The following is a 23,288-nucleotide window of genomic DNA, read 5'->3' as shown; positions in this document are numbered from 1 at the left end:
CAGACAATTAGAGAAGAAATTTAAATGCAATTTTAATGAGGTAATTACTAATTAATTACTTTTTTAAAGTACAATTGAAGACAAAATTATTTACCCTCCTGTGAATTTTGTGTTATCAAATATTTCCCAGATGATGTTGAACAGATTCAGGAATTTCTCACAGTATTTCCTATAATATTTTTTCTTCTGGAGAAAGTCTTATTTGTTTTATTTCAGCTAGAATAAAAGCAGTTTTTAATTGTTTTAAAGCCATTTTAAGGTCAATATTATTAGCCCCCTTCAGCAATATTAGTGTTGGATTGTCTCCAGAATAAACCACTGTTATACAATGACTTGCCTAATTACCCTAACTTTACCCTAATTACCCTAGTGAAGCCTTTAAATGTCACTTTAAGCTGAATACTAGTGTCTTGAAGAATATCTAGTCTAATATTATTTACTGTCATCATGACACAGAGAAAATAAAGTTATTAGAAATGAGTTATTAAAACTATCATGATTAGAAATGTGTTGAGAAAATCTTCCCTCCGTTAAACAGAAATTGGGGAGTAAAATATTCAGGAGGGCGAATAATTCTGACTTCAGCTGTAACTCACCCAGCACTGGTCTCTGCTGTTTTTCTGCAATCAGTCGCCTTCAGGATCTACGACATGGACAAAGACGGCTATATCTCCAACGGCGAGCTGTTCCAGGTGCTGAAGATGATGGTGGGAAACAACCTGAAGGACACGCAACTGCAGCAGATCGTGGATAAAACCATCATCAACGCAGACAAAGACGGAGACGGGAGAATATCCTTCGAGGAGTTCTGCGCTGTAAGCCTGTCCCCATATCTCATTTTTGTTGAACGATATATTGCAGTAAAGGATATAACTGTCATTTTAAGGCCATTTTCTGCCAGAATGACAATATAATATCATCTCCATGCATGTGAACTCTTCCAAAGAACACGTCATATTTTATTTCATTTCTATTTTTAAGAATAATCAGTTTAATTATTGTCATTTTAATGATTAGGAATTGAAGTCAGAATGTGAAAACCCATATCCTAAATAAATAACAGTAATAAATGTTAACATAAAAGTGCAAGGTAAAGAGTAACAGAGGCTGCGATATCTGCTACCAGATCTACTTTCAGCTGTCAGACACACACATGAATATATACTATAGTCATTTATAGTAAATACTAGTGTTTTTAACCATACTGACACCTCCAATAGAGCTCAAATGTTGCTAGAATTGGTTGTAAGAGCATCAAATAATAACTTGACTTCTAATAGATGCTTTTGAAAAGTGTCAGAAGGTGGATTTCTCTGCTGAATCATCTGTTGATCTGCATCAATCATCACCAATACTGCGGAAGACCTACTGGAACCAGCATGGAGCCAAGAATCTCATAGAAATCAGTCAAGTTTGGTCAAGGAGAAATAATGGTTTAGGGTTCCATTCAGTATGGGAGCGTGCGAGAGATCTGCAACATCAACAGCCTGAGGTATCAAGACATTTGTGCTGCCCATTACATTACAAACCACAGGAGAGGGTGAATTCTCCAGCAGGATAGTGCTCCTTCTCATACTTCAGCCTCCACATCAAAGCTCCTGAGAGCAAAGAAGGTCAAGCTGCTCCAGGATTGGCCAGCCCAGTCACCAGACATGAACATTATTGAGCACGTCTGGGGTAAGATGAAGGAGGAGGCGTTGAATATGAACACAAAGACTCTTGATGAACTCTGGGAGTCCTGCAAGAAGGCTTTCTTCACCATTCCAGATGACTTTATTAATCAGTGATTTGAGTCATGTCAGAGATGTATGGATGCAGTCCTCCAAGCTCATGATGGAGTCAGACACAATATTCATTCTGTTTCCACTGCAGCATGAGCACATATTCTATACTGGACATTATTGAAGGTTCAGTGAGCAGACTTTAGTCTAAGCAGAGTCAGACCTTACTGTCCTAATCAAATCAGTCAACATCAAGACATGATCAGATTTTATTGTGCTCAAATAAGCCTCATCTAGAGGCGTTTACCTCTCATATAAGACACTTCTGATACCAAATGATCAACTTGAAGTCAAGTTATTATTGCTGTTCCTAAAACTTGGATAGGCCACAAGACTTTTGTCAGATAGTGTATATTGAATCACCAAAAATGATTGAGCTCACGTCCATAGGTTGTGTCATGAGTCCATATATAGTCAACCATATATATAATCCTAACTCAACATGATATCAATGCTGAAATATGTTGTGCATATCTATTCTGAAGTGTGCATCCAATGGACGCCACGCTATCCTATGATCCTAACCTTCACTCCTACCCCTCGTTTACTAATTATCCACTAAATCAAACTTCCATTGGAAAGCATAAGACGTGTTTTCTGCTGCAGGTTGTTGGAGGTCTGGATATACACAAGAAGATGGTTGTGGACGTGTGATGGAGTCGGTCTCCATCTGATCCGCTTTCCTCTCTGGGTATCCAGCGAATGCTCTCTGTGTGTTTCAATGGAAGTATTTAAGCCACTTTTGTCAACTAGAAGCCAGTGTGTGTGTGAGTATGCGTGCGTGTGTGTGTGTGTGTGTGCGTGTGTGTTATTGAGCTGCTCAATAACCTGCTGGCGGACACTGAACGAGCATCTCAGCTGAAGAGGAAACCATATTTATTTAGTTTTATTTTTTAACGCTTTTGTTTTGTTTTTTTACAATTAATTTAATCTTTTGAAGACGAAGAAGAAATATTAAGTATGATATCTATAAGTATATATAAGGTATGACGTGTGCCAAGCAGAACATACAGAACAAACACACAAACAAAAAGCTTCTCTTCAACTGCATGACGAAAGCGAGCGTCTGTCTGTTTGACTTTGTGATATACACTATTTCTATTATTCTAGCATCTAACCATGTTTAATACCTGTTCTTTTGTATTAATGGTGATCATGTATAAATGTTTATATTGAAAGTGCATCTTCTGTCATTGAGACGGTGTTGTAGAATGTTAATTAACAAGACAATAATTCGGTTTACGCTTCACGTTAATCCCAGATGCAGCAGCCGACGCTTGTATTTGTAATTGGTTCTAATGCATGTGTGAATGTCAAAGCAAATCAGTGCGGAAAGATGCAAGGTTGCTTGATTTTAACTATTTAGCAGGGGAACAACCGTATATGGTAACTTGGCTGTGTTTCCATCCTAAGATGCGAATTAGAACTGTAATATTGCATTAAGCATTTGAGGATGAAGCAGCGTTTCCACTCCAAATGTAGTTTGATGCACTGTTAGGATTCGCCACTGTGGTGTTTGTTCTCTAATGAATGAGCTGCACCTCAGAAGACGAAAGGCAATGAACGCGGTGGCTTTTGGAGGTGTGAGATGGGAGGGCAGACAGATGCTCAAGACAGTTCTGGAGGGAATAATAATAAGAATAATACTGAAATACTGTGATGATGGACTGACGGAGGACTGAGGCCTTTTACAGTCAACACAACAACATTTCACATCTGCAACAATAAAGAGCTGCAAACCAACATTAATGAAGCAAAGACCCTCACACACATTAATATCTGTCAAATCATCTGGCAGAATCGAAATGCTAAACTTTATTCACTAAATGTATTTACATCATAGTTTATGCACATTTTTCTTATCGGAATAAAAGTTAATCCTACACAAATGTGCACATATGTTTATTTATGCGCATCTTTGAGTGTTTTTTGATGCGATATTTAAATATGCGCATGAAAATAGCCGGATGAAATCATAGTTACTGATTGAAATATGATTTTAAAAAGCCAAAGTCATGAAAGTTAAAGTCTTGTGATTATCCCGTGTAGCACTCCAGGGTTTTTCCAGTGAGTTTTGTGTTAATTTCTCATGTTAAAGTAAAGTATTGCATGAGAAATGCCAAATTTTCAATAAAATTCACACACAAAAAAATTATGCTTGCTTAACTTGGTTAAAAAAAGGTTCATGTCAACACATTTAATTAATAAACTCATGACTTGACTGAATTATGCTTGCATTGTTTACTGTTGGTTGCTAGACTACCAATACAACAGTTAGCCACTCTTAACTTGTTGGAAACGCAGGTAACACGCATTTGGGATTATTGTTTTTGCAAACTTTAATAAGATTTGCTTCACTTTAGGATGGAAACCCAGCTATTGATTACCGTATAAAATATTAATGTAGAATTGAGCGTTTTAGTGACACCGGTGGCCGTTCTGTGAACTGCAGCAGCATCTTATTGTTCGCAATTAGTTGGAAAATTGCTTGCTTGAGGTGGTGTTTGGATTTAAAAAAGGTTAATGCGATCACATTTGATGAATAAACTCGTGATGTGACTATATTATGCTTGCCTTGTTTATTGTTGGTTGCTAGGTTACCAATACTACAGTCATCCACTCTAACAGCTTGATGGAAACGCATGTAATTTGGCATTATTGTTTTAGCGAACTTTAAAAAGATTTGCTTTACTTTTAGGATGGAAACCCAGCTATTGTTTACCGTATAAAATATTAATGTGTAATTCAGAATGTTTTTAGTGACACCGGTGGCCGTTCTGAGAACTGCAGCAGCATCTTATTGCTCAATTACAGATGGAAAATTACCTGCTTGAGGTGGTGTTTGGACTTGGTTAAAAAAAGGTTAATGCGATCACATCTGATGAATAAACTTGTGACGTGACTACATTACGCTTTCCTTGTTTACTGTTGGTTGCTAGGTTACCAATACTATAGTTATCCGCTCTAACAACTTGTTGAAAACGCAGGTAATACGCATTTGTGATTATTGTTTTTGCGAACTTTAAATAGATTTGCTTAATTTTAGGATGGAAGCCCAGCTATTGACTACTATATAAAGGATTAATGTAGAATTCAGAATGTTTTAGTGACACCGGTGGCTGTTCTGTGAACTGCAGCAGCATTTTATTGCTCGCAATTAAAGATGGAAAATTACTAGTAAATTACCGTAGAGATCATGTGTGAACAGGCCCTTTAAAAAGTAAATACAGCAATTTTACAGAAAATTTGTTACAGCTATTTTCCGAAATGTAAAGTAAATTGATGAAATTTTTCGCATGTTTTAAAATTGGAATATATTCGGTAACTCTTTAATGATAATAATAATAATAATAAATGTTCCATTAGTTGATTTTAGTTTAAGAATACTGAACAATACATTTATTACAGTATCTACTCATCTTTGTTAACGTTAATGAAAATGCTTAGTTAACCCAGTTGTTAAATAGTAGTTAATTAACCCACAGTGCATTAAATCATGCTAACAAGCACAATTGGATTTTATGAACACATTAGTAAATGTTGAACTATGATTAATTAATGCTATGCTAGTATTGTTCATGTTAGTAAATAAATGCATTAACTAACGGAACCCTATAACCATGTATTATAATATTTGGCAACCAAATTCAACAAATTATAACTGAACCCCTAACAAACCTGTATTTGCTCCAACGTTGATCTTAAAGTAATCTTGTGATCTTTCTTTCAGCTGAAAATGGTTTGCTTTGACATTTAATGTGTGTGAAGTATCTAAACAGATATCCTTTATATTCATGGTTACATCTCCGTCTTTTGTATAGTCAAGTATAACAGCAGCAGATACTCTTGTGCTTTAATAACCATACGTATTACAGTTTATTCAATGCACACGAGCTTTAAAAATTGCAAAAATGGGTTCAGTCGAATGTTCTTCAACAAGACTAGAGCTTAAAGTCAAGAATGCATTTACTCTGAATGTTTACATGCATGACTGGAGCATTTTTAACCAAATCTAGCCCCTCTTTAACCCAGTTATTCTGGCTTCTGCTGTGCTTGCTTTAACTTCTGCATGTTCACTAGTTTCACCTCTACTAGTTGTGAAATTTATATCTGACATCAAAAGAACCACAAAATGCATTACACGTGTTGCCAAATTGCATTGTTCGATTGAGAGGCCTGTACCATGATGGAGGCTCAACAAACTCAGGATTACAGGATCAGTTATTTTAGTTGACAAACGCAAACCAGTAGAGTCAGGCTTTGTTGTTACCCTGATGATGCATTACAGAGCATTAACTTTAACTCAGGCTTTGATCCCGAGTTCGTGAAGGCGGGTCATCCGTAGCTAACAGCCAATCACAGACCTCAAAACATAAAGATGCTGTAATTGAGTTTATTTAGAGAGTCTGCTCCATTCATAGGCTAAGATATTTTAAAAAATGCTAATTAATGAAGTTAGTGTGTATAGTTGATAATGCGTACTGTATTAGTTTACAGAGACTCAGTTTAAGCTCATATGTAAATTATTAAAGCTTAAGCTTTTTTTAAGCTCATGAATTAAAAATAAAGCTTTAAATTTCAGGTGCGTATCTGTAAATTTATATACAATTAGACTGATACTTTTTTTTATTAAACTATAAATGCTTGTGTAATGGATTAAGGATTAAATCTATAATTAAAATAAATAATCTTTGCTAATATTCAAACAATTTCATCTTTATTTCACTATTTAGTGACTTTTAATTTGGCACAAGAGAAACTAAAGGCGTGTATTTATTGTCACTTTGCTCACAGCTTATTGGTGGAATATTGAATTGTGATCGATAAACCAGATCTCTTAATTAAACCATAGCCAGAACTTATCCTGAACATAGCCAGAACTTGACCTGAACATAACCAGAACTTATGCTGAACATAACGAGAATTTATCCTGAGCCTAGCATGAACTTTACCTGAACACAGCCAGAACTCAATCTGACCAGAGCCAGAGTTTATCTGAGCATAGCCTGAACTTATTCTGAACATAGCAAGAACTTGACCTGAACATAGCCAGAACATAACCATAACATAGCGAGAATTTATCCTGAGTATAGCGTGAACTTAACCTGAACACAGCCAGAATTTATCCTGAGCATAGCCTGAACTTATTCTGAACATAGCCAGAACTTATCCTGAACATAACACCTAGAGCAGGTTAGCCATGCAGCGCAACTTACCATGGCAACAAAGAGCAATTAAAGTCAAAATACATTTGTGGTACCTGAAAACCAGGAATTTCTGTAAACTTATCTGGCTAACCATAAAATCCGGCTTCATGGTACAGGCCCTGATCACATCATCTCCCCCTCTTGTTTTGTAAATACAATTTCTTGAAGCTTTCTAAAGGTTTTCTGCAGCCTCTGGTGAATGAATAGGGTTTCTCATACATATAAAGGCACATAAATGTGTGAGTTATGGGATGTTTTTTTGTTTTCTGCATGCTGCATCAGATTAACTGCTATGGGATTTATGGACTACCTGATACTGTATGAAACAATAAAGATTTAAAACTTGACATTGCATATGGGATCCAGTCGTGTCTCTTTCTGATCACTGTGTTTATTGTGTGAAGCACCAGTAATGTTGAGTCCACTGGTTCATCATAGACATTTTCAGGCCAATGTGGCTCTAACAATAGAAATTAGATGTGTTTGTGTGTCAGTCTGTGATCGGTGTGTTTTGCAGGAGTTGATCTTCAAGGGGTTAAAATCTCTCTGCTGATCGAGTGGCCACAGCACGCAGGTTCCCATACACCTTAGACGGAGGACTACCTGTAAGGGTGAGATGAAACATTAGTACTGTTTACTAATATATATTTATTATGAACATACATATCAGCAGTATTAGGTAAAGTTACTGTTTAAAGTAATATTCATTTGCAGCATTGGCTAGATTCATGGCAACCACTTGTAGTAAAAATTCGAGAACATAACCTGAGCATAGACTATTATGACCTGAACATAAGCCAGAACTTAACCAGAACACAGACAGAACTTAACAGGAACATGGACAGAGCTTAACTGTAACAAAGAACATAACCTGAACACAGCCAGAAATTAACCAGAAGATAGACAGAACATAACCTAAACATAGCAAGAACTTAACCTGAACATAGACAGAACTTATACGGAACATAGACAGAACAAACCCTAAACATAGCCAGAGCACAACCGGAACATAGACAGAGCTTAACCAGAACATAGTCAGAACTTAACATGGACATAACCAGAACTTAACTTAAATGTAGACTGAACATAGCCAGAAATCAACCTGAACACAGCCAGAACTTAACCAGAAGATAGACAGAACATAACCTAAACATAGCTGGAACTTAACCGGAACATAGACAGACCGTAATTAGAACATAGATAGACCTTAACCTGAACATAGTCAGACCATAACCAGAACATAGATAGACCTTAACCTGAACATAGACAGACCATAACCAGAACATAGACAGACCATAATTAGAACATAGATAGACCTTAACCTGAACATAGTCAGACCATAACCAGAACATAGATAGACCTTAACCTAAACATAGTCAGACTATAACCAGAACATAGATAGACCTTAACCTGAACATAGACAGACCATAACCAGAACATAGTCAGAACACAACCTGAACATACTTGCCAGAACTTAACCTGAACATAGCCAGAGCTTTACGTGAACATAGCCAAAACCTAACCGAACTTAAACTTACAAATAACAACAACACTGATAAAGTCATAAGTTGTTTTAATTTGATCAATGATATTCTTTAATCCCTCTAGAATACACATTCTTTTTAAACATTTGCCTTGAAATATTTCCTCAATAAAAACATTCCATAATATAATTTAAAAATATTAATTCTATTAAAATGTTTTAGTCACAATAGTTAAAAAATAATATAGTATAATCTTAGGCTGTGTGCCCACTGAAGTGTTTTCGTGCTCCAAAAACGTGATTTTTCTGAAAATGTTCAGATGTGCGCGTTTTCGTCACTTTTTACATTTTTAATTTCTAATATAAACCTAAATATTTCACTTTGATTATGGTGAATCTAGAATACAAGTGAATGTTTTTTTTATTTAATTGCAAAAACGAAATAATAATAATAAACTTGTTAAATTTTTTACACTTCAGCTAACTATACAAGCGCATAAAGACACAGATATTTGAAGTGTCCATTTAATTTAAATATATACGTCTACATTTAATATTACTAACCGAGAATGAGATTGCATATTGCCGTTCGAGCCATTTTGATATTCTGGAAAGACCCCAGTATATGAATCTTCCTGAAAAGACAAGAAAATCTGATGAATACAAAAAATAAATGACACACAAGAAAGATTAATACACTGCAAAACTACAATAAACCACGAGCAATAAATACATTAATCAAACACACAATTAACTAATTAAATATACAGCGAAAATTTCCAGATATTCTTTCTAGAGTTAATAAAATTCATCAAGGAGGATTGAGAAGATCTGTGATGAAATACTGACGTATCTGCGAGCACGATCCTGGTTTTGGTCATGTTCTCAATGGTAAATTTAGTTTTTCCTCCTTTTCCTGCTATTCTGCCGATGGCTCTGGACAGATGATCTCCTTTTAGAGGTTTAACTGCAAAAGCACACACAGAAGTCAGTGTATAAAATTATAATATAAAATCGTATAAAAACAGCTCAGGTTTCAGATTTACTTACCATCTGTGACATCGAATGTTTCCAAAAACAGTTCATCTAATCTGATCAGTGCAAGAGCATCCTGTGAGTGACAAGATTAGATGATTGTGAAATGTCTTGCTATATTAATAGTAAAATATAATGCACATCCAGTCAGTTATTCAGGCAGAATAAAGCCTGATGGGTTCATCAGACTGAAGACTTTTATTCTGTAATAACCAGCTGGATGTTGATAAACTATTAGATACTAAACATTGATTGGAGCTGTAATTATTGACTCATTTCAGAATTGAGGATACATTTAAAACAATTTCAATAATTTTTTTGTGCTGTCAAACAAAATACATATTTAATCAATAATAATAATAATAATAATATTAAATATAAAAATGTTTGTAATTATATATAAATACCAATTAAATGTGCACAGGTCACATAATCTATATTATGTAAATTCAAGCTTTTATTTTGGACGCTATCTAATCTTTTGACAGTACTAGTTTAAACACCCATACCCCCCACCCCCCCCAAAAAAATTAATAATAAAAAAATATTAATAATATATTTTTAAAAATAGATGAACAAAATAAAATAAAAATCGCACTTACAAGGTAAAACAATCAACTGGCAACTCTGAAGCAAGGGTCAAGTAAAAATGTAATGCAAACAGCACTCATGTGCACCAAACACCACTGCAAAATATTAATAATTCATCCGTTAATAACTGACACTGACCTCCACCTGAAATCCTAACACGAAGGCCTTCACGAAGTCTGCAGCTCTGGTCAGAGCACCGATGTCTTGCGTTTCTTTGCAGGTCTGTAATACCAGAGCAGTTCATTATTACTGTGTACATCTGAGCAAATACAGAACTCGCGTTAAAGCATATTCTGACATCACTTGAGCTGATCATTTCTCAAGAAGAACAAGCATAGATAAAAACCAAACTATATCGCAACTATAAAAAAAACAGTTTCAAACTAAATCAACGTAATAAATACACTGATTTCATGTTAAAGCAAGCTTTAATTTTGGATGTGGTTAATCTTTGCCCAGCACTAGTTATAAGCCTGCTGTCAGCACTTACTTTAATCTCAACTTGTCTTGTTTTGAGGTTGAATCGCACTTGGAGCTGCAGGTTTTCTACGATGGGGGTGAAGATTTTCAGCCAGTTTTCCTTCAGAGGTGTGTATCGGTGAGAAGGAACCGGCACTTTCCGCATCTCATCCACACCTCCCTGAAAACAACAACAACACAAAACACACACTTCATTAAAAAGCAGAGAGAAAAACACCAGCAAACACTCAACAGCCCCGCAACGTTCACACATCTGCTTATTTTTCTGAACCAATTAAGAGCGTTCTGGAAACATGCTATATTTGTGCTACTGGGGAGCTATTGTGCTTCTTTTAGCAAGACGTAAAATGCGTCGCTGATGTCAGATGAGTGTGTGTGTGAAGTTTCAGCTCAGAATAGCACACAGATAATGATCTATGACTCTGAAACTGACCCTTTCAGGCTTTGATCCTAATTGTGGCGTTTTGGTGACTGTCGCTTTAAATGCAAATGAGATTGTGCTCTATTCAGAAGAGGGCGGAGCTACAAACACCTGTGTGTCAGCATAGTGGCAGATGTAAAACAGCAAGTGTGTGTGTTGTGAGTGCTGGTCAGGTGTGCATGTGCGCTTCATGCGTCTGTCAGTCTATGTCGCTCCTCATCTAAAACTCCACATCTATAATCCTCTTAGTCTATGCTGACATTATCTTCAGCAGCTCAAACACTCTAATGGCTAATGGACAGACGGCTGCTTCTCACTCAGGGCTGCTGTTTATGCTAATGAGGGAGAGATGGGCACTAGTGGGCGGGGCTTTCCCCCTCTGATGACACATACAAAGGGAGAATGTCAATCAAAGCGTTCCACTTTCTGATTACAAACACTACAATTAATCAATGGTTACCATTAGAGGCTGGTTATATCCACACAACTGTATTTAAACCCTTTATAAAAGTGATTTTTGTATAATAGTTTCCCTTTAAATAATCAATAATACTATTAATATCTGTTGTTAAGCGTTTTGTGCCGTTTCCTCACTGGAATAACGTATACCGGACTCCCGTAACAGTTCCTAGTGGGTGTAAGGATACACTGAAATATCTACTGTTAATATGTCTAGTCTTACCCCGAGCTGGTCTCCGGACAGGGCCGGGAAATGTGGTCTTTTTACCGCCGCGCTGCTGCTGCTCTCCTCGGTCTGCGTGTCCATCTCCGCCGCCGCGCGCTTGCGCTTCTCTCGTTTCTTAGATCTGACTTTCTCAAACGCTTCAGTGTTTCCCTGACAGTCCATACTAGCGCTCACTTCCGCTGTCGAGTCTGATACAGATTCCATCGTTTACTAATTTATTAAAAACTACACTCCAGCACAGATGTTTACCATCGACATGTGGCGTCGGCCATGTTACAGAAAGGGCCTTACTGCTGCCCGTGCAGCGCCAGATGCTAATGCTTATTATCAAATAAATCTGAACGCTGCGGTGATGGCTGTGGTAATTATTTTAAACCGTTAAGATTTAATTTTAATGTATTAAATTAAAAAAATTTTGAGTGCATTTGAGTTGTGGAGATTTTTCGTTCATTTTGATTAGGCTATATCTAGGTCATCTATGTGCTGAGAGTCCTTCATGCTGTAAGAAAACCTATGAAGAAAACACGCGAGCTCCCGTGTACCCTATAAATACACCATTAGATAGATAGATAGATAGATAGATAGATAGATAGATAGATAGATAGATAGATAGATAGATAGATAGATAGATAGATAGATAGATAGATAGATAGATAGATAGATAGATAGATAGATAGATAGATAGAGAGACAGACAGACAGATAGATAGACAGACAGACAGACAGATAGATAGACAGACAGACAGATTGACAGACAGATAGATAGACAGACAGACAGATTGACAGACAGATAGATAGACAGACAGACAGACAGATAGATAGATAGATAGATAGATAGATAGATAGATAGATAGATAGATAGATAGATAGACAGACGGATAGATAGATAGATAGACAGACAGACAGACAGATAGATAGATAGATAGATAGACAGATAGATAGATAGATAGATAGATAGATAGATAGATAGATAGATAGATAGATAGATAGATAGATAGATAGATAGATAGAGAGATAGACGGACAGACAGATAGATAGGTACATAGATAGACAGACAGATAAATAGATAGACAGATAGACAGACCATTAAATAAAACTGAAAAATAAGTGTGTATGGGTGTTTCCCAGTACTGGGTTACAGCTGGAAGGTCATCCACTGTGTAAAGCATATGATGGATAAGTTGGCGGTTCGTTCCGCTATTGTGACGAATGATACATATATAATATACATGTGTACATTATTTATTTTATTTATTTTACTAGTAGAAGTGTACTATTTTTATTATACTAGAAGAGATACAGCTGTGAATACTCATTAATATGGGATCGTTTTTGTAACACTGTACAACAATAATTAATGTTTTTACATTACTATGAGGGTTGTGTTTAGGGTAGACATTAATAAAATACCATTTTTGGGTAAATGAATGAACAATACAATTTAATAGATAATAAATATTATTCATATATTTCATAAATAATATGAATAATACTCTGTATAATAACTGTTTTTACGTTACTGTGGTGGTTGGGTTTTTGTATTTATTTATTTATTTATTTATTTATTGTTTCGTCCTCCATATGGGGTGGACAAAAATTTATGAGAAATTTAATAAATAATATGACTAGTATAATTACTGTTTGGGCAGCACAGTGGTGCTGTGGGGAGCACAATCGCCTCACAGCATGAAGGTCGCTGGTTCGTGCCTCTGCTGGGTCAGTTGGCGTTTCTGTGTGGAGTTTGCATGTTCTCCCTGTGTTGGCGTGGGTTACCTCCGGGTGCTCCGGTTTCCCCCACAAGTCCAAAGGCGTGGTATAGGTGAATTGGGTGAGCTAATATGTCCGTAGTGTATGTGGGTGAATGAGTGTGTATGGATATTTCCCAGTGATGGGTTGCAGCTGCGTAAAACATTTGCACATAAGTTTACGGTTCATTCCGCTGTGGCAACCCCAGATAAATAAGGGACCAAGCTGAAAAGAAACTGAATGAATCACTGTTTTTACATTAATGTGAGGGTTAGGTTTAGGGTAAGGGTACACGTTAATAAATACAATTAATGGGTAACTTATTAACGTCCGGCCGCAGCTGTATCCCTTCTAGCAACAACCCACTCCAGTCCACTAGGTAGCGGAAGTATACCTTTTAAGAGGATTTGTCATTCGCCGTTGAAACAAAGAAGAAGCAAACAGCGCCACTGACATCTCTTCTGCTCAAACTGATAGATTTTAGTTTCATCTTGAATACATAAAAGCATGTCGGCTGCTCTCGAGAAGCCGCAGATTATCGCGCACATCCAGAAGAGCTTGAACTACACGGTGTTCGAGAGCAAATGGATTCCGTGCAGCGCCAAGTTTGTTTGTATGGGAAACTTCGCGAGAGGAACCGGAGTGATGCAGATCTACGAGATCCAGCACGGGGAGCTGCAGCTGGTCAGAGAGGTCAGATGTCTTTATTATAAACTGAGTAAAGCACATCTTAAACTGATGAAAACTGACCCGTATTCATTAGCAAAGCCCGTTCAGCGCTTTCTAGAAAACTCCTGACGCGCGGTTGCCATGGCGACAAAACTCAACTCCCTCAGTCTCTATTTACAATGTGTTTATTAACGGTTTCTTCACCGTCATAATTCACATTTATCCACAAAAACATATTCATATTTGACTATAAGACTAGTCATAAGGATCCGTTAAACATTTCTATAGGGATTTATACGTCCTCTAAACTTTAAAGGGCACCTATTATGCAAAAACAACTTTTATAAAGGGTTTAAACCAAACCCAGTTGTGTGTGTGAGCAGTGTGTGAATATCTCCCATGATCAACATGAATTAATTGTACTTGTTCTAATCAGACTTGATAAATACAGTCTGCAGAAACACTTTGATTGACATTGTCCCTTTGTAGTGTCATCATTGGGGGAAAGCTCCGCCCACTAGTGACCATCTCTCCCTCATTAGCATAAACAGCAGCCCTGAGTGAGAAGCAGCCGTCTGTCCATTAGCCATTGTTTGAGCTTTAGTGTAAGATAATATTCGGCTGAAATATAGCTCTTTTAAAACCTGGAATCTGAGGGTTCAAACAATCTAAATATTGAGGGACAATTGCCCTTAAAGCTGTCCAAAATAAGTTCTTATTCATATTACTGATCAAAAATTAAACGTTGATATATTTACAGCAGGAAATATAAAATATAGGCTGTTATTATGGAACTTGATTTTTGCCAAAATGAAAGCAAAATCATATTTGGGTCAGACATTTTCTTAAAAAACTAACAGTGCTTGTTTTCTAGTAAATTGTGTTTAAAGTAATATTGGTTAGATATTTATTTCTATATATATATATATATATATATATATATATATATATATATATATATATATATATATATATATATATATATGTATATATATATGTGTGTGTGTGTGTGTGTGTGTGTGTGTTTGTATATTTATGTATGTGTATATATATGTGTGTATATATATATGTGTGTGTGTATATATATGTGTATAAATATGTGTGTGTATATATGTGTGTGTATATATTTGTGTGTATATATATGTGTGTATATATGTTTGTATATATATATATATATATATATGTATATATATGTGTATGTATATATGTGTGTATATATGTATAATTAAATCTTAACAGATGTTATTAAAATGTTATTATTATAATCTCTCCCAAGGATAAAGCGAGTTACTGAACTTAACATTAAATTTAACACAACGTATAATTCCTTAACCGTAATAAAGCTTGATCAAGAATAAAATATTCCAGAGAGCTGCGTAATAAAATTGTATAAAAGACTCTGCTATTTTATTTTATTGTATAGTTTTTGTTAAAACTCGAAGTCCCTAATAAAAATCTTCTCTCAGCCCTGCGGTGTGATATATTGTACATTATTAATGTTTAATAAACATGCGCTTTCATATTCTAGATAGAAAAAGCCAAGCCAATCAAGTGTGGGACATTTGGAGCCACGTCTCTCCAGCAGAGGCATCTGGCCACCGGAGACTTTGATGGAAATCTTAACGTTTGGTAGGAGAGCGCTGGATGTTGTTATGTTTATGGTTATGTATTATGTCGTTATTGAAAGTGCAGTATTGCGTAATCTTGCTCTTCAGGAATCTGGAAGTGCCCGACTGTCCGGTGTACTCAGTAAAAGCACACAAGGAGATCATAAACGCCATTGATGGAGTGGGAGGTCTGGGCATCGGGGACGGGGCTCCGGAGATCGTCACTGGAAGTCGAGACGGTAAATAGGCTGATTTCTGCAGTCGAGCAATTGCATGCAAATGTCAACCTTACCATGAAGAAGATTACATTTTCACCAGAAATACTCAAAAATGTCTGTCAATGTTTTCAAACTATTGTATTTGGTTTCTCAACGTCACACAAGTGCAGATTACACACGTCACATCCATAACCAAGCTTTTCCCTCATAAGTGCAAACATATCAAATAAAATCAATCATGTTTGTTCAGTAGGGAGCTGACTCTTATCCTTGATTAGCATCGTTTCTTCTGTGTTGTGCAGTTTAATTCACAGAATTTCTACAAAGTATGTTGTCTACTGTAAACTCACTGACCTTTTTGGTCACATCCATAACGCATGTTTATTTTCCTCATTTAAAATGTCAAGAATGTTTAGAGATTGGCCTTTTTCTGATCCCATAACTCTGTGGTTAGCTGTTTTGGTAAATATAAAGAGATGTTTCACTATAATGTCAACAGAAACTTTCTCTGTGCATTTATGCTATGAGTTTTTACTGTAAATGTCACATCCGTGACGCTGGAATACACACTTTTACGGAAAACTGACTGCATTTAGAAATGTTCGTGCTTCAGATTTTGATTGCGTGGGGTTTTATTCATAGGTACAGTGAAAGTGTGGGACTCCAGGCAGAAAGACACGCCGGTGGTCAACATGGAGCCCACGGAGGGAGAAACCAAGAGGGACTGCTGGACGGTCGCTTTCGGTCTGTGATTGTTAATTTTGCGCTGTGGGAGTAGCACACAGGAGTTAATGTTTTATTCTCTTTCTGGGCTTTTTTGGCCATCAGACAATTGTTTACCCTTCTTTGTTTTTTTTACCACCAAATTAGAAATGGTAATAGCAATCTTTATGGAGCTCGTCTATTTTAGTGGTGCTCAAGTGGCTTTGTTATGGACGGGACTCATATTTTCCCGGTTTTCTTTTTCCAATATTTCCCAAATGATGTTGAACAGATTCAGGAAATTTTCACAGTATTTCCTCTAATATTTTTTCTTCTGGAGAAAGTCTTATTTGTTTTATTTCGGCTAGAATAAAAGCAGTTTTTAATTATTATAAACCAATTTTAAGGTCAATATTATTAACCCCCTTATCAATATTAGTTTTGGATTGTCTCCAGAATAAACCACTGTTATACAATGACTTGCCTAATTACCCTAACTTTACCCTAATTAACCTTGTTAAGCCTTAATGTCACTTTAAGCTGAATACTAGTGTCTTGAAGAATATCTAGTCTAATATTATGTGCAGTCATCATGACAAAGAGAAAATAAAGTTATTATAAATGAGTTATTAAATCTATTATGTTTATAAATGTGCTGAGAAATATCTTTCCATCTTTCACTTATATAATATTTTCTTCATATACTTTTTATTATTCAACCAGGTAAAACTATATAACATCATTAGAAGCTGATGCCGTGTTTATAAAACGTGTTATGACTAAAAAACACAGAATAAAACTCACATTTTGCCTTGCTTTTTTCCCTCTAGGTCATGCTTTCAACGATCAAGACCGCTGTGTGTGCGCTGGATATGATAACGGCGACATCAAGCTGTTCGATCTTAGAAACATGTCTTTACGGTGGGAGAAAAACATCAGAAATGGGGTGAGGGAGTGTTTATTTTCTAACCTCGCTTCATAACATTCAGTGCACATCATTACATACCTCCCAATAACTAATCATAAGGATTATATTCAATTTAAATCATCTTTATGTCTACAGCGCTTTTTATAATGTAGATTGTGATGAATTATCTTATCATAGATGAAGAAAAGTCAATAAAAGCCTTAATATTTGAAACTGTGGAACATTTTAGCAATTCAGGCAAGCAGTATAAAGTAAAAATCAATCTCAAATCGAACAGAAAAGGGAATAAATAATTAGTTACTCGCATTATTCTATCATGTACATAGTCATTTAATATGTCATAATGTAAAATGACAATATAACAAGGTCTTTCTGACTGCTTTTATTGATTGTCTTCTGGGAATCATGGGAAAAATCAATGATGGTTAATTTTAGTAAAAGTTTAATATACAGAGAGCAAATTAAGACTCATATTTATATAATGATGAATTATATTATGACAAATTATATTTATAATTTCCATATTATTTTAATTAGTTTGATTTGAAATGTGTTGTATAAACTGTTATGATATTTGACAATACTGAGCACATTGTACAGAATGTTGGCTTAATAAATGACCTTGCTGCATGCTAATTACTAAGATGATCAGTAACTAAACTAACCTTTTGTTTTTGAGCTGGTTTGCCATTATGTAAATGAGCTGGCTCATCTGTGCTCTTTTATTGGTCATCATCAGTACAATCACTTTAATTTATCACTTTCTCTCTCTCAGGTTTATGTGTGTGATTCGGTAAATCTGACCCAATATGCAGTTGAAGACAAGATTATTTGCCCTCCTGTGAAATTGAAATGATTAAAATAGTATTAATAACTGATTTCTTTTCTCTTTGTCATGATGACAGCACATAATATTAGACTAGATATTCTTCAAGACACTAGTATTCAGCTTAAAGTGACATTTAAAGGCTTAACTAGGTTAATTAGGGTAAAGTTAGTAATCATTTCTTAAGGGGGTGATGATATTATTGGCCTTAAAGGTTGAAAAACTGCTTTATTAACCAGCTAAACCAAAAGAAATGTCACTTTCTACAAAAGAAAACAATATGTTATAGGAAGACTCTCTAATTAACTTGCTAAATACTTGACAAGTAAATTCACATTTCACAGGAGAGGTAAATAATTGTATATTTAATACCAGTATGCAAACAAATGACGGCTTCGTGACCATCAGATATTATTGAAGTCATTATGGATTTCTATTTCATATGGTCAGGTAAAGTGTTTAAAGCTTGTGTTCAGCATTCAGTGATGTGTTTCTAGATTATAATAACAGTATTCTAGGGTTGTATGGATGCATTTAAACAGATAAATGAAAATATATTATCATTGTTTGTCTTTGCCAGGTGTGCTCTGTTGAATTTGACAGAAAAGACATCAACATGAACAAACTAGTGGCCACATCTTTAGAAGGCAAGTTTCATGTGTTCGACATGAGGACGCAGCACCCCAGCAAAGGCTTCGCTTCAGTCTCAGAAAAGGTTCGTCAGTAAATAGCAGAATTATTTCATATATCATAATATAAGGCAAGGCAAGTTTATTTATATAGCACTTTTCATACACAGTGGCAATTCAAAGTGCTTTACATAAACAGGAATAAAAGAAACAAGGATAAGAGAAATAAAAACAAATAATAAAAATGGTAAAAAAATAAAATAAATAAGCATAAAAGCAGATAAAATGTGTTATAAAAGAATTAAAAAGAAGAGAAAAACATAATAACATATCAATGCAAACATATCAATGCATTATTTTCTGTTGTATTCAGAATTAGGATTTGAAACGATGCTAAAAACTTACCTATTTTCTGAGAGACCATTTAACTGTGCATAAAATTGTCTAGGCCTGCACAATATATCGCTTCAGCATCGATATCGCAATGTGATCATCTGCAATAGTCACATCGCGAGCATACGCAATGTTAAGTCTGGATTATAATTCATCATTTTGCAAGCGTTTTTGAGGCCTTTGACTATATGAGGGTTTTAAAAACATTCAGGCCTAGAAGAAATTATACCGTTTGGAACTTTGACAAATGAATAATGATTGAATTGTTAGTAAAACAAAGACTATGCAGTATCGTTTTACATTTGATTATTTAATTACTGTACACCTGAATACAGTTTGACTCAGCGGTAAAAAAAACAACACTGCTTATTTAATTGGTATCTTTTCCTTTATTGAATTTATCTACGCTTGTAGATTGTTTCTTATATTGTATGCATATGTACTCCCCTACAGAATCATCATAATCAATCTACAATTATAAATTCTTTCCAAATAGTTATTCATAATTGTATTTATATCGCAGAATAAAAATATCGCAATGTTAGATTTTTCCAATATCCTGCAGCCCTAAAATTGTCATTGCCCAGTGTTTTTCTACCCTCTTAGGTTTTAGGCATCTGTTTGATGCCTTTTAGCAGAGGTTTTGTGCAGCATAGTTTGATTTGTGCTTTGTAAATAAATGAATTTAATTAGATGATTTATTTTATTTAAATGGCTATTTGCACGAGAAACCTTCCAGTGTCAATAAATCCTCACAAAAGCAGCGTAAATGTTAGATTAAACAATCCTGAAGCATTCATCCACTATTTGTAAAGCCTCACTGATGAGCCAAAACTGACACATGCATCTCTTAATGTATACTTGTTTTTTGTAATTAATATATACAATGTTTTTATTTATTTTCTTTTCAGTTTTTACATATTGAAGTACAGCCTTGTACAATGATGCATCATTTTTTATAACCATAACACTGCAGCATTGACTAAAAGTACTACTAATAATAATCTATTCATAAGGGACTTTATAACCACGCTGAATACAAAGTACAACACATATGTATTGAGTAGTGTATCAATAATGTAGGAACTGTATTATTCACAAACAATTATCTATCCACTTCTTCCTCTGTTAAATCCACCTCTTTACCTTATTTTATACTTTATAATATATATATATATATATATATATATATATATATATATATATATATATATATATATGTAATTATTCTGGGTGGCACAGTGGCTTAGTGGTTAGCACTGTGGCCTCACAGCAAGAAGCTCGCTGGTTTGAGTCCCGGCTGGGTCAGTTGGCGTTTCTGTGTGGAGTTTGCATGTTCTCCCCGTGTTGGTGTGGGTTTCCCCCACAGTCCAAACACATGCTCTATAGGGGAATTGATTAACTAAATTAGCCGTAGTGTATGAGTGTGTGAATGAGTGTGTATAGGTGTTTCCCAGTACTGGGTTGCAGCTGGAAGGGCATCCGCTGTGTAAAATATATGCTGGATAAGTTGGTGGTTCATTCCACTGTGGCGACTCCTGATAAATAAGGGACTAAGCTGAAGGAAAATTATTGAATATATATATATATCTTTTTTGCCATGTCTGTTTTTGGTGTTAGATATTTTATTATTTCGTACCAGATTTTCCTTGTTTTGTTTCTTAATTTTAATTTTACTTCTGCTGTGTTTATTTTTTATTATATTGAAGTTTATTTTATTTGATATATCTTTGTCTTGTGAGAGTTGGCAACACTGCTCAGTGAATGCTACTGAGACTTTCAACCAACATAAATATATATATATTTTTTTTATTTATTTATTTATTTATTATTATTTTTCAACCAAATCATCCTCTGTGCTTTTTATTTGTACTTTCCATGTTTTTCAGGCTCACAAATCCACAATATGGCAAGTGAGGCACTTACCTCAAAATCGTGACGTCTTCATGACAGCCGGCGGAGCGGGAAACCTGCATTTATGGAAATAGTAAGTGATTTCTTGCGGTTAATATTATTAAACATCTGAGCTGTTGATGTGACGGTACATTTCCCCTGTCACACATGAAATAACAAATATAACTAGTATGTTTTATGATTTAAAGGAGGCCTATTTTGCAAGAAAAACAGCTTTAAACCCAGTTGTGTGTCAGCAGTGTGTGAATATCTCCAGCCTCTAATGCTCAACATTAGTTAAAACTAGTGTTTATAATCAGACATGCAGAAACACTTTGATTAACATTCTCCATTTGTACATGTCATCATAGGGGGAAAGCCCCGCCCACTAGTGCCCATCTCTCCATCTCATTAGCATAAACAGCAGCCCTGAGTGAGAAGCAGCCGTCTGTCCATTAGCCATTAGAGTGTTTGAGCTGCTGAAGATAATGTCAGCATAGACTAAGAGGATTATAGATGTGGAGTTTTAGATGAACAAAGACAGGAGCGACATAGACTGACAGAAGCATGAAGCACACCTGACCAGCACTGACAACACACACAGTGTTGTTTTACATCTGTCACTATGCTGACACACAGGTGTTTGTAGCTCCGACCTCTTCTGAAGAGCACAATCTCATTTGCATTTAAAGTGACAGTCACCAAAACGCCACAATTAGGATCAAAGCCTGAAAGGATCAGTTACAGAGAGTTAGAGAACATTATTTATGTAGTGTTTTGAGCTGAACTGGAACACACACACTATATAAGATCTGTAAAAAGTGGCATAACAGGTCCTTTTTAAAATATATATATTTCAATGATCCATTGTTAGACTGATCTGCTTTTCTCTTAATGTTTTCCTCCTATTTTTCCAGTGAGTATCCAGCACAGAGGAGTAAAAAGGGAGCAGATGACGTGGAGATGGGAGTTGCTGGATCTGTGAATCTCCTCCAGAACGTGACTCTGTCCACGCAACCCATCTCCAGTCTGGACTGGAGCCCCGATAAACAGGGTCTCTGCGTCTGCTCCTCATTCGACCAGTCCGTACGAGTGCTTATAGTCACCAAACTCAACACTGTCTGAGCCGACAGTACATCTCTTTTATTCTCTAACAGACTGGAATATCTGATGACTGTTTACATGCAGTCTTAAAGGGATAGTTCACCCCAAAATTTAAATGTACTCACTATTTACTCTCCCACGTGTGGTTTCAAATCGTTATTAATCTGTTGAACACTAATGAAGATATTTTGAAAAACATGTACATTTAAAAACCTGTAACCATTGACTTCCATAGCAGGAAAAACAAATACTGTGGATGTCAATGGTTACCGGTTTTCAGCATTTTTCAGAATATCTTCTCTTGTGTTCAACAGAAACTCTTAAAGGTTTGAAAGAAGTAAAGGATGAGTAAATGATGATTTTGGGGTGAACTATCTCTCAAGTAAAAGTGCAATTGTATTTGAGTTTGTTTTTTACAGACAAGTGTTCTGATTCTTTGTAATACTGGTCGAAATTGCGACTTTGCTTTGCTAGCACTGGTAAAATGGGTTCTTTATGCACAAAGGCCTACATTGCTATGGTAAAGTTGTTATTATTAAACTTTAATAATAAAATCAAAACATGAATTTCTAATAATCTGATTGTTATGCGATTAATAGTTGAACACAAAGACCAAGAGTATGAAACTGAGGTTAAGCTGGCTTTATTATATCACATTCTGACTGTCTCCTTAATAATATCATTTCAGAAGTTTTCTTACTAAATACTAAATATGGAAATCATATTAGCAGCCAATGACTATCATAGTATTGTTCAGTCAGTGAAGTAGTGCTAATGTCATTTAGAAGTCATGCTATTCAGGATTATATGCTATTTCAGACCGAATATTCAAATAGTATGGTAAAGGATGTTGTCTCTGAACAAATTTGCAATTATAAAGCCAACTTTATC

At 35.5% G+C, this 23,288-nt stretch overlaps 3 protein-coding genes across 3 annotated transcripts in view; 2 read left to right on the top strand and 1 right to left on the bottom strand.

Annotated features, from left to right (window-relative positions):
* ppp3r1a (protein phosphatase 3, regulatory subunit B, alpha a) overlaps positions 1-7,342 on the top strand; it is a 28,711-nt gene extending 21,369 nt beyond the window's left edge. Inside the window, exons 5-6 of the mRNA XM_056471445.1 lie at positions 631-815; positions 2,388-7,342. Of these exons, the coding sequence (XP_056327420.1) occupies positions 631-815; positions 2,388-2,435 (233 nt within the window). The 3' untranslated portion in view covers positions 2,436-7,342. The remainder of the gene's footprint in view (positions 1-630; positions 816-2,387) is intronic.
* A 19-nt stretch (positions 7,343-7,361) lies between these two features.
* Positions 7,362-11,982, bottom strand: pno1 (partner of NOB1 homolog). The gene is made up of 7 exons (XM_056471444.1): positions 11,681-11,982; positions 10,588-10,737; positions 10,236-10,319; positions 9,522-9,582; positions 9,321-9,438; positions 9,036-9,106; positions 7,362-7,591 (listed from the first exon to the last, which is right to left on the bottom strand). Exons 1-7 carry the CDS (start codon positions 11,885-11,887, stop codon positions 7,524-7,526), a joined length of 759 nt encoding a protein of 252 aa, XP_056327419.1. The 5' UTR covers positions 11,888-11,982; the 3' UTR covers positions 7,362-7,523.
* Positions 11,983-13,850: 1,868 nt separating this feature from the next.
* On the top strand, positions 13,851-22,973 carry dnaaf10 (dynein axonemal assembly factor 10). The gene is made up of 8 exons (XM_056471371.1): positions 13,851-14,121; positions 15,626-15,726; positions 15,813-15,943; positions 16,565-16,666; positions 17,455-17,570; positions 18,959-19,093; positions 21,290-21,387; positions 22,211-22,973. Exons 1-8 carry the CDS (start codon positions 13,936-13,938, stop codon positions 22,416-22,418), a joined length of 1,077 nt encoding a protein of 358 aa, XP_056327346.1. The 5' UTR covers positions 13,851-13,935; the 3' UTR covers positions 22,419-22,973.
* The last annotated feature ends 315 nt before the right edge of the window (positions 22,974-23,288 follow it).

Source organism: Danio aesculapii, chromosome 13 (genome assembly GCF_903798145.1).
Source record: "Danio aesculapii chromosome 13, fDanAes4.1, whole genome shotgun sequence".
In the NCBI taxonomy this organism is placed as follows: domain Eukaryota; kingdom Metazoa; phylum Chordata; class Actinopteri; order Cypriniformes; family Danionidae; genus Danio; species Danio aesculapii.
The sequence above is the reverse complement of the archived record's forward strand: the minus strand, read 5'-3'. Positions and strand labels throughout refer to the sequence as shown.